Source organism: Eschrichtius robustus, chromosome 18 (genome assembly GCF_028021215.1).
Source record: "Eschrichtius robustus isolate mEscRob2 chromosome 18, mEscRob2.pri, whole genome shotgun sequence".
NCBI classification, from domain to species: Eukaryota; Metazoa; Chordata; class Mammalia; order Artiodactyla; family Eschrichtiidae; genus Eschrichtius; species Eschrichtius robustus.
In genome coordinates, this window is record NC_090841.1 from 70,546,802 (window position 1) to 70,558,807 (window position 12,006).

The 12,006-nt window shown below is 39.2% G+C and overlaps 1 protein-coding gene across 1 annotated transcript in view; it reads left to right on the forward strand.

The window, feature by feature from the left end:
- Nucleotides 1–12,006, forward strand: part of UBAC2 (UBA domain containing 2) — a 164,811-nt gene that overhangs the window by 91,652 nt on the left and 61,153 nt on the right. The window contains exons 5-6 of the mRNA XM_068526835.1: nucleotides 5,026–5,149; nucleotides 8,588–8,635. Coding sequence (XP_068382936.1) covers nucleotides 5,026–5,149; nucleotides 8,588–8,635 — 172 coding nt within the window. The remainder of the gene's footprint in view (nucleotides 1–5,025; nucleotides 5,150–8,587; nucleotides 8,636–12,006) is intronic.

Consider the following 12,006-nt stretch of genomic DNA (forward strand, 5'->3'; position numbering starts at 1 on the left):
ACTGGATCGCTGATTGCGTGGACACACGCATGACAAGGGAAGAGGTGAAGGGGGCATCCTACAGCTAGAATTGCCTCTCGTGCACAGGATGAAGGAGACCTGTGCTGTTCACCTTCAAGTCTTAATGGACTCAGTTTAAACCAACAGTGTCACATGGCTATCAAAATGCAAATTGACTTGCAGGCTAAAATAATGGAAATATAACTCTCAGAACAAGAGAGATGATCTGGCCATTCCCAGTGAGCTCAGGAGACTGCGTTTTACCAGGGCACGGATGACCTTAGAGCATGGGTGGTGAGGGGTCTGGATGCCAGGTCTTAGGAGAAATGATGGAATAAACTGAGCATGTCTGGGCTCGGCAGGGACGTGATCTTTATCCTCACGTGTTAGGAATCTCTCATGGTAAAGGGTTTAGATTGTGTGTGTCAGTCTTCCTAACTCCAGAGAGTAGAAGGAAGGCCTGTAAGAGGAGGTTACCAGACAGCTTTCAAATCAAAATGTGAAAGTAGATCTTAAAAGTTGAGATCATAAGAAAATGGCATGTTGTCTCTTGTTCAGGTGCTTGCATAAACCGGATGACTATTTTGAGGGATGTTGTAGAGAGAATTGAATCATTTGGTAGGAATTTGTAACCCTGTGACCTCAGAGGCCCTTCCACTCCAGGATTCTGTCAAAGTGGCTGAGGACCTTTAGCCTCTCAGTGGTGTTATTCCATTGAGAGGCTTGTTAGGTTCTTATAAGCTCTAAAGTGCTGAAGGTCTGTAGAGAAACCTTGTCAAACAGAAGAGCTACAACTCACCTAAATTCTTTTGGTCTCCACCCCATTATATAAAATAAAAGTATTGAACTAAATGATCACCAAGATAATTCCTAGTCCAATAATTCTGTGAGGGGGAAATACAGAGATTTTATGATTTGGTGGATCAATATGATAAAATCTCTAGAACTAGTTCCTTTAAAACTTGGATTGAAGAATCCTTGAAGAAGACACTGTTGAGAAGAAGTTTTTCAATTTGTTGAAAAGCCATCCTGGTGGGGTTTTGGTTTTTAGTTTTTGAAATAGTTTTTATTAAGTAAAACGTTGTTATATCATGAAATCTAGGTAAAGTAAATATTCTAGCAAACTGGATCTCCCCTTTTTTTTGGTATTAGAGTAGTCAGGTGTATAAAGAAGAGGTGATAGGGTAATTGTCCTCTGAGATGCCGTTGAGGTTTAGTGTGAGATAATTCATGAGCTCACAAACCTTATTTTTATTGTTGAAAGTTACCAGGATTTCTTTAGTTGTACTGTAAAAGTGGAGTCCATGTCCTTTTCTGTAGAAGAGGTAAGATGGACATTTGTGACCTGAACTGAGAGTTTCTACTATTTTATTTGTTCTGTCAAGCACAGTTGTGAGTATAGAGTAGATACTCAATAAATATTAGTGACGTTAGTGAATGAATTCTTTATAACTCGTGTTCTTCTTTTTCTGAACTTCAGCCCTATATGCTTAAGCCAGATAGGACTTCCAGAAGTTAGCTGTTCACAGTACGAAAAGGTCAAACTGAGTTATTGTTGCCAGTATAAGGAACAAATGTTGTCATAAAATAAGGAAAAGAGAAAAACTGGTCAGTGACTAAAAACAGTGTGTATAGAAATAGCAATGGAAATTTTCTACAAAACAACCTGTGTAACCGTGGTCTGAAATATATGCTTTTGTATTATGGGTAGATGTGGTTTAGTATTTAGTCATCCTTTAAAACTACACAGTGATGAATAACTTCTAAGGAATTTTGAAACTTCTTCTATTGGTATATAAGATATGAGCTGGGGTCATTAAAATTCCTATAAATATTTCTTAGTTTACATTGGAATGTAACCTCAAGCAAGAACTCTGCTTCAGATTTTTTACACTTTATTGCTAAATGTAAACAGAAGACCTTCTATAAGTTAAGTACCTAAAGACATGTTCTGTAGTGAGAAACTCAAGTGCAACCAAAATAGAGTTTTCTTATTATTACCAAGAGACCAACAGGCCATACTTTGAGTATATCTATGAAACCGTATGTTTTAATCCCATTAAAAACAACAAAACAAGAAAAGGGGCTCTTTAAAACAAAAGACAAATTCTGCTGTATGGTTTTACCATTTTAAAGAGAAATTCATTGATTCAGCAAGTACTCACTGAGCAACTACCCTGTGCCAGGCGTGGTTCTAGAGAGTGGAGGTAAAGCAGCAAACAGACTGACAGAGATCCCTGCCTTCGTGGAGCTTCCATCCTAGTCATGGAGACAGATGGTAAATAAGCCGCGTAGTAAATTAGGAGGTTATCGGTGCTGTGGGGGGAGGAAAGAGAGAAGGCAGAGTAGGGGTGGGGCTATGAGGTGGGCGCGGGCTGCAGTTTGGAGTGGGGTGGTCAGGGAGGGCTTGTTGGAGAAGGTGCCATTTGAGTGAAGACCTGAAGGGTGTAAGGGAGTGAGTGATGGCACTTGTCTGTGGGAAGATGGCCAGGAGAGGGGGAAGCAGCGGCACGCAGCCTGGGGCACTGTGTGCCTGGTCCAGTGTCCGGGGAGCAGTGAGAGCGAGTAGGGGGAGTCCACGGAGTAGAAGGCAGGTCGGGGTGGGGGACGCAGGGCCTTGTGCGTGTCTGTCATGACTTTGGCTTTTACTCTTGGCTGGCGGTGGGTCATTGCAGGATTTTAAGCCCAGGAGCGATTAACTTGTTCTTTTTAATGAAAAGAATGCACGGCTGCTTCATCAGCTGTGTTTGTGTGTAGTATTGATATTTAGAATGACAATTTAAATAACCCTCTGTTAAAATTGCTTTCGTTAATTTTTCTTTTTTAATCTAACAAATGTTGCCGGTCGATTACGGGTAAGTGTCCGCATTAGGCACTAAGGGGATGCAACGCTAAATAGAACGTGGTGCTTTCTCATAAAATGAATAATCTAATGGGAGATTTTTTTTAAAACCCTATGTAGTTAGTTAAGATGTAGATCATACAGCTGTTCAAGAATAAGAATTGTTTCATTGCCCCGCATTTAATGAGCTTTTCTCCTGTGCCAAGCACTGGGTCCAATGCTGGGATAACCACGAGGATGTATCTCGTTCCCTGCCTTGGGATGTATTCAGCCCAGGAGGAGGGCCAGAGGAGTGAAGCATTCCAGACCCGCCCGCCCAGCTGTCTGCAGACCTCTGCTGCCCTGTCCCTGCCGTCTCCTTACGAGACCTCCTTACGCGGGAGGCTGCATCTTACCCGCCTTCGGGTCTCCAGTCCTGACCAGGGCCTGGCGCTCAGCTGTTCACTGGTTGGGGTTTTCCCTCTTCTAGCATTTACTACCTTCTTATAGCTGCCTGTAGATGATGCTGCCATTTATCACATCTTCAACATGTGTTTGGTTTGGTTTTGTTTTTAATAGAATCGAGAGGACAGTGAATGATTTTTTTAATAATACATTCTCTATCGAAGATGGGAAAATGCACGTGAGGGACCTGTTCTTTCCACAGAAATGATAGTGAGAACATTTCTTTGTGGAAGTGAAAAATATTTCTTGCATTTTTCTTATGGTAAAAGCAGTCGTTCTTTGTACGATGCCACTTATCCAAAACATGAGAAAATAAAAGACTAATTAAATTAAGCCGTGAGTTTAATGAAGAATGGGTGTTAAGTGTGTGTCCAAACCACATGCCTCATTCACGTCTCCCACCTCGCCCTCGTAGGAATGTGAGTTCGCCGTCCTGGAGCTCTAGTTCCTTGAGGTTCAGGGCTGCTTCTTACTTAGAGATGTGGACGGAGCTGCTGTGCCTGGCCCACTGCCTCTCACACAGACTCACTCAAACAGTGACACTGGGGTAGCTGTGAGGGTGAAGGAGAGCAGCTAACCAGCAGGAGGGTGGAGGGGATCTCTGGGAAGAGTTGAGCTCTGTCACACACCGTAAGTGTAAGTTTCCTGAGCAGAAAAGTGCAACGGACACTCTTGTGTTGAAAGAATAACTTGTGTCAGTGAATAGTCATCAGAGCCTAAGGTGCCCAGGGAGCATCTGGGCGGGGAGGGGGTGAGAGGAGATGGGCCAGATCAGGGGAAGGGAGAGGAGGACGGTTGCAAGAAACCACCCTGGTAAGAAAGAATCGCAGGACTTTGCTCATTCGTGCTGATGTTTGAATTTCCTCTTTGGATACTGGCAGCCTGTGGAAGGAAGGGTTTTAAACAAGGGTGTGACATGATCAGAGTTGTGTTTGGGGAAGACAATACTGTTGGCAGTGTTAGCAGATGGATTAGAGAGAAACAAGACTTTAAGTAGAAAGACGTTTGTGACTTTTGAATATGTCAAGTCGAAGGTATCAAATTGAGTTTCATAGCCAAGGTGAGGGGACAGCCGGACAGTTTGGGGACTCACTTCATTTTTTTAGTTGAAGCCACAGAAGGGCTTAGGATTATACCAAGAGAGACTGGAGCAAGAAGAAAAGACTATAATGGAACCCTGGAGAGGGTAGGAGAAGAGTGGTGGGAGACACATGGGCAGACCAGCAAGAAACAGTGTTTAAGACAAAAGCAGGAAGGAATTTGAGGAAGGGAGGACAGGAGCGGCGAGCCATGTCAAGTGCTGGAGTGAAATGTGATTGGACGATGTCTGAGATGAAGATTTTGGATTTGACTGTGTGATGAATTGTAATGTTTCTTGCTTTTGGTTCATCTAATCTCTTTCATCAGATTTCAGGTCATTCGTGAGAAGAACACACAGCATCAACTTTAGATTTTCTCACAGTGCTGACAGTTCATTAGTAGATGCTGAACCGCCTCTTTGCAGTAGTTTTGGGAGGGTCGACAAGGGTTAGATAATTAGAGGTCTCATAAAATGTTATATATATGTACAAATTATTTTGGATGTGATGTACGTATAGAAACCAACTTGCGTATCTAAGACCATGCTTTCAGACTGAAATAAAATGATAAGCAGTGTTACTTCAGATATACATTTACCATTGGTATTTTAAATTGAGTGTTATACCATAGTGATTTTATTTGTTTGTTTGTTTGCATAGCCTGGCACCTGTGTTTGCTCTGTTTGTACCATTTTACTGCTCCATCCCGAGAGTCCAGGTGGCACATATTCTGGGCCCGTTGTCCATCACAAACAAGACACTGATTTATATATTGGGACTACAGGTACAGTATGCATTTTTATGTTCATGTTTCTTTAACCAGATCTCTCTCTTTTTTTTTTTTTTTCGGTCTTTTTCTCATTTGATCTCCTTGAAAACAATGTGTTTTTTTCCCATAAGTTTGGCTTCATGATCTATATCAAACGTTCAAAGGAAGTGTTACAGAACAAGAACTTCAAGGAATATAAGATACTAGAATACTTTCATAGCCTTTAGAAATCTGATAAGAGCTTTCACTGTAATTTGAATCGGTGGAAAATATTTTAATTTCATTGTACAGTTGCGTTTAAGTATTTTTTAAAAATCATAGTATGAAGTGGAAACAAATGAGAACAGTCAAAAGGTGGAAAGTGGAGAACCACTGTCAAAATTAATTTATTGAATAGAGTGTCACAAATAAAGCTCTGAAGCAGGAACCAGATATGCTTTGCCAGCTTCATAACTCCTGCGCTGCACGGGCTTGACTGCACTGTCACCATCCACTAGATGGTTTGACACGAAGGCCATTAGAGGACTGACTGTTTGACTTAAATTGAAAAAGATTATCTTCACCAATATTCAATGAATATTGATTGCTCTCTCCTGGGTCCCAGGCCCAGTAATAGAAGATACATGTGATTTTCAGTTTTCAACCTGTAGTACCTGTCACTTTTCTTTCACTCTCACACCTTTTGATGTAAACTTTTACTCTGCTGTTTCCTGTGGTACCATGTGTAGCTTGGCCTTTTGATCCACCATTATGCTCATAACATTCCTTACCCCGCGCACGTGGAACCGGATACCAGTGTCACTGTAGAATGCCCTGCTCCCTCCCCTTTTAACCTTCAGCGTTTCCTCTAACTTCTCTAGTCTGCTGTCCTGTGTTAGCAGTGGCTCATCTGGGGTGGGTGTTTCCTAACCACTTTACAGCCGTTTCTCATGAAATGTGTTTATTCTTCATCTCTCAACCTATATAGCGTTACACTCTCCCTTATCCTCCCGAATACTCATATAACCTAATAGCCCATTTCCGCATTTGACTCTTATTACTAGGATTTGCTGTGGCATGTTTAATTCTTTTTTAAGATGTTACAACAGAAAGCAGAATGCAACGGTAGAAGAGCACCCTGGATGGGGGGCAGGAGACCCAAGTTCCAGTTCTGACATGGCACACACTACCTTGAGACTTGGGTCAAGTTATGGAAGCGTCTAAGCTTCACTGTTGACTCTAGTTATAGAGCATCTTTGAGGGTGAAAAACATTGTTTTATTTATTATGGTGTAGGAATTCAGTGGAGCATTGTGGAAGGTCTTTAGAGCCACGTAGACTTTGGTTTAATTAGTTGCTCTGGTAATTAGTTTCTTTCTCCGTCACTTTTTCTGATCCCCCATTTGCTCATCTGTAAAGTGGGGACAACGATATCTATCTTACAGGGTCATTTGAAGGATTAGAGATTATAGCATTGAGTTTTTAGGGTAATCTGAACAGATAATAAGAACTAAGTCAATTGGTTCCTATTATTAATTAATCATTTGTGTCTCTATGGCTGCCACCTTTGGTTTTTCTGAGATTGTGAGTGGGTTGTTTTGTTTTGTTTTGTTTTGTTTTGTTGGTGAAGTAGAAGTTGGTGTCAGAAAGTAGAGGTGGAGATGCCCCTGGCTTCTTGATAAAATCTGAAGTCCTTAGCATGAATGGCATCCAGGGTTTCTTCTTGCCTGTCCCATGTCAGCCCCCACCCCTCCCCACCTTGACATGAGCGTGAACCTTTTGTTCCCAAAACTTCTGTTCTCTCCTTCCATCCCTCCCCTCTGGACCTTCGCACATGTTTCTGTGCCTCTGTCTCTTACTCAACAACTTCTTAAAACCAGGGACGTTTGACGGATGAATGGATGAGTGAATGAATGACTTTAATCATTATCAGGAGAGCAACAATATTTGTGAAGGGTCATTTAAGTACACATGGCCCAAGAGCCAGTCATGTAATGCCCGGTGCTGGGGGCTGCGGAGGATAAAATGAAGCATGAGATGTGGCGCCTGCCCTCAAGGAGCCCAGCTGTGAGAGAAAGCGTACAGCAAGTGTTGTGAAAGTGTTAGCTGTTTTATTGTTCTCTAAACTTTTAGAAGAAGACTACAGAAAAATATTTTTCCACATCATTCTCATCCATCCTTGTTATTATCAGTCATTCACACTGATCAAGCATCCATGCTAGATCAAAGGATTAAATTTTAGATCAAGGGATTAAATTTGAAGTTGTAGCCAGTGCTCATTTCCACATTAGCTAACACAAGAGCACAGCTGGTCAGATTCTTTTTTTACTTGTGCTTTGTCATCTCTTACCTTTGTCTTCTTTCTGTGTATCTTTTTTTCTATGTATCCTTGATAAATGGGCACCACTTTGAGGTTTTCATGTAGCACAGTGTCAGCAATGAACCCACTTCTTTCTCTACGAGCAGAAGTGCTTAAACTCCCCATCTAAAGATCTAAATGTGAACAAACGCTAAGCTACAAGTCTTTTTTTTTTAATCTATATATGTGACTTTATTTTATTCCCTAAATATTTCAGTGTATATTTCCTATAAACAAGGGCATTCTCTTACATAACCATTGTTCAGTTAACAAAATTGGGAAATTAACATTGATACAATCTTATTCAAATTTTTATCTTATTCAAATTTCACCAATCATCCCAATAATATCCTGTTATTAGGCTACAAATCTTTTCTTTCTTGCAGGAACACTTTGAGATGTCTTGTGACTTTTTTTTTTTTAAACGCTGAGCACACCCTTGGATGTAAATGATTTGGAAGACAAAGGGAGAGGTTTCATGAGAACCAATTCTAACTGCTTTTGCCATTAATGAACTTTGATACCATTACTTAGTTTGCTCTTTCTTGGGTAAACTGGAATGAGAGTATCAGCAGTTAAGCAGAGCAGCATTGGACATGGACCTGTATGCTGGCAGATGTCTTCCATCTAAAACTAGAGTAGCAATAACAAGAAATTGAAATGAGAGAATTATATAAACTAATATTTCATGTCATTACTTAACACCAAGCATTGGATGGTGACTACATATTTTGTATGTTGTTAATGCTAATAATTTCTTTCTATATAGTATTTTACTTTAAGCCAATTAATGTCCATTTGTAAATAAGAATATGCTTGAATTTCACTTATTTTTCTTTGCACGGGAGTGGGCTGGGTTCAACCAGTCTGTTTTAGGCTATTGAAAAGCTGAGTTAGGTCTTGGTATAAAAAAAAAAGAAAGAAAAGAAAAGAAAAATTAATATGTTGTTTTCTTTTATATAACAGAATTGATATTTATTAATTTTCTATTTGTTTATATTAAGATATGTATAATTAAGACAACATAAATGGTTATGGCTGTAGTTATGTAAAAATAAATATGCTGTGATTGGCAGTTGAATTTCATTTTTAGTTGCCTTTTTTTTTCTTTTATAGCTTTTCACCTCTGGTTCCTACATCTGGATTGTAGCCATAAGTGGACTTGTAAGTGTGATTCCCCCCTCGCCCAATTCCCCCTCTTTTCTGAACAAACTTTAGGAAAAATGTCATATTTAGATTATGGGTCGTATTCAGTTGTCTTCAGGTGTCAGATTGCATCTCAAAGCTACTTCCTTAGTGATGAAAAAGCCAGTTGCATGGATAATTGAGATGAAAGAAGCCAGTTTGTCTCAGTTTTCAAGGTAATTTTAATGAAAGTTTTAGCTGAGTTTGTCAGTGTTATTTTTAAATTACTTAGTAGTTGAACTCATAGTAGAACAAAATGGCAGAAAAAGAAAATGAAGAAGTTGGATTTACCAAAATTAGTGAGAGATATTCTGCTTGTTTTGGAAAGAGACATGGTCATGCAAGGGGAAAAATAAGGTTAAGTGGAAAGTCAGGTGGATTGGAACTGATGGAAGATTCATCAGGGTGTGTGGCCAGAGAAGGAAGAGGGCGACGTCTCATCTGTGTGCCAGACCGCCTTCATCTCCCCCATCCCCACCCTGCTGTATTTTATTTTATTTTATTATTTTATTTTATTTTACTTTAATAAGCATATAAGTTTATTTTAATAAACTCTATGAGGTATTGAAAATGAATCTAAAGCATGAAATTGAGCTTTATTTTTCATCCATGGCTTAAATTTGAACTCCCAAATTTATCTAAAAATAAGTTTATAACTAGTATATGTGAAATATAGTTTTCAATTTCTTTCTTGGAAAAGACTAAGAAAATTGCAGACTGGATTTATAGTAACATGTATAACATCAAAGGGAAAGGATTTGGAAATAACTGCATTCCACTGCAGACATTTTAAGTAAGTTATCACTACTTATTCTTGTTTCCTGGGTGAATGGTATTTTGAGACACTGGATCATTACTTTAAGCCTGCTCACTTCTTTCCTTCCTTTATGCTCTCTGTTTTATTTCTTTTCTATGTTTATTCTTTTCATATACAACTTAATCCTTCACTCCTCACAACATCCAGCCAGAATTCTGGGGATTGAAGTCACTTTGTTTCCCCCTCCCTAAACATTTTTATCAGATGCCCAGATTTGCTTCAGGACCACAGAGCTGAACTCCATTGTGGGGTCTTCAAGCCATCTGAGCCACCTGGTATTCTTAAGACTTGTAGTGATTTAAAGGACAGCCTGGGGTCATACTAATCCTGTGGGGCACAGTGGCCAGGCTCTGCCCAGTCTAATCTCATCCCCACTTGAACTGTCAGCTTGATTGGCAGGTACTTAACCAGCCTGCAGACAATAGATAGTTCACTGCTTTCATAATGAAAGCAGCATGAGAATTCACTCCTTTGTTCATGATAACGTTCTGTTTCTCTTAGCGGTGATAATCTTGAGCCCTTTTTTGGATATTTTCCTAAAGCATTCAAAAATTTGAAAAGTACCTTATTGTGTTACATTTCATTGTGTTAGTTTACTGTTAATTGATTTGCTCACATTATCTGAACCCCTCTTTAATAACTCATTATGTGACTCATTTGTTTTAAGGCATCCCATTTTCTTTCTTTATTCTGTTTTCAGATTCCTGGTTTTAAAATAAGTTCTTGCTGTCACCTCAGAAAGTTTCACTTTGTGACATTCAGTGCTCTAGAATTGGAGGTTGCATTTTTCATCTCTTTCTAGTCTTTTTAAAATCTAAAGTATGTGTGTTGTGATCAGTCTTTTCTCGTACAGATGCTTAACAGGTGGTAAGGTGCTTGATTTAATTTTTTAAAGGAATCAGAAGTTTAACAAATTTTTAACACTAAAATTCCTGGTTTCAGAAGAGTGAATAGAATTGCTCAGTATTTGAAATATAATCCCCAGATGAATGTAGCTAGCATTTGAATAATCCCACTATTAGTAAACACCTTTGAGCCAATTGAATCTTCACTTTATAGTAACTAATTCAGCTAATATTACTGACCTCCTACCATTACACAAGTCTGATAAATCTTCATATCAGCCTTGTTCTTTATTATTATTCCACCATAGTTAGATGATACTATGTTTACTTAAGATGTTAATATCAGGGATAATTACACCAGTTTTCCTTCATGCTATACCATAGATGTTAGTGCTTGTTTTGAATTTAATGAATATTTTGTTTCTGACTTTTTACAGAAAAATCATACTTTTGTTATGAAATATTTAATATAATATGGTATACTTTAGATAAGGATAATTATAAAGGAGGATATTAAAATTATTTGTGAATGTTTGGTTTACACACCACTGATTGAGGGATCGAGATCTGAGATTCACAAAGCCACAGCTTGTCCCAGATGTCTCTTGCTCAACCTGACTTCTCTCCCCGTATTTATCAGGCAACTTCCCTTTTTTGTTTTTGGTGGGGGGGGGGGTTGTTTTTATGCTAAATAAAATACTAAAAAGAAAATAAAATTTTTACTACCAGAAAGAAATGCACAGATGGTTTTCAGTGTTTTGGAGGAATGTTAGAAAACCTGTTGATAAAATAATCACCTTTTAGCTCTGAAACCAATAGTTCTCCTAACATACTATATGTAGTAAGGAAGTAATTTTATTTCAATCTGTGTTTTTAAGAGAAAGAGCTTTTTTTAATAAAAAGACATTTGTATAAACCTAAGTCATGTGTTATCTGCTGTCATAGAAACCAAAACCTTTACTCATGCCCTCTGAGAAGCTGCCAACTTTGGGTTTATTTTATTTAGTTATTGGTGGATTTATTTTGCTTAGGCTGGTTTTTCTCTCTCCTTGTGTCACCCATTCTTTCATGATTAGAAATGTTTCTGAATACTGAGCTTAAAAATATCCCGCTGACTAAAAGAGGAGGAGGAGATAAATTACATCAGGACAGTATTTTGCTAGGTGGGAGTGCACTTTCTGTCTTCAGTGACGTCACAGAAGAGAATAAGGACTAAATATTTTTCCTGGGTGGAGGGGGGTTGGGGAAGTGTGTTTAGCTTATGAGGAGCAATAATGAGTTAATTTGACTAGGACAGCTGTCTCTCCACAGTTCTGTTTTGTGATCCCTCAGGGATTCCAGCCGCTGCCAGAAAGGTTAAGGGTCATTCGGTTTTACGTAAAGATTAAGATTGCAGTAAGTCCCCTACATACGAACCTTCAAGTTGCGAACTTTCAAAGATGGCCGTGCGCGCTCGCATGTCCAGTCAAGTTAGTTCACGTGTCTGGCGTACATTGTCACGTGCGTGCATCCTCTACATGTGGTTGTGTTTTTGTGTACTTTACTGTATGGTACTGTATAGAGTACAATACCATACTCTATACAGTATCTGTACAGTAGTACAGAATCTTTATTTCAAGCCCAGGATGTCAGGAAGCAAGCATAAAAGCAGCGGTGATGTAGCTGCTACTTGCCTGTTCGCTCGATGC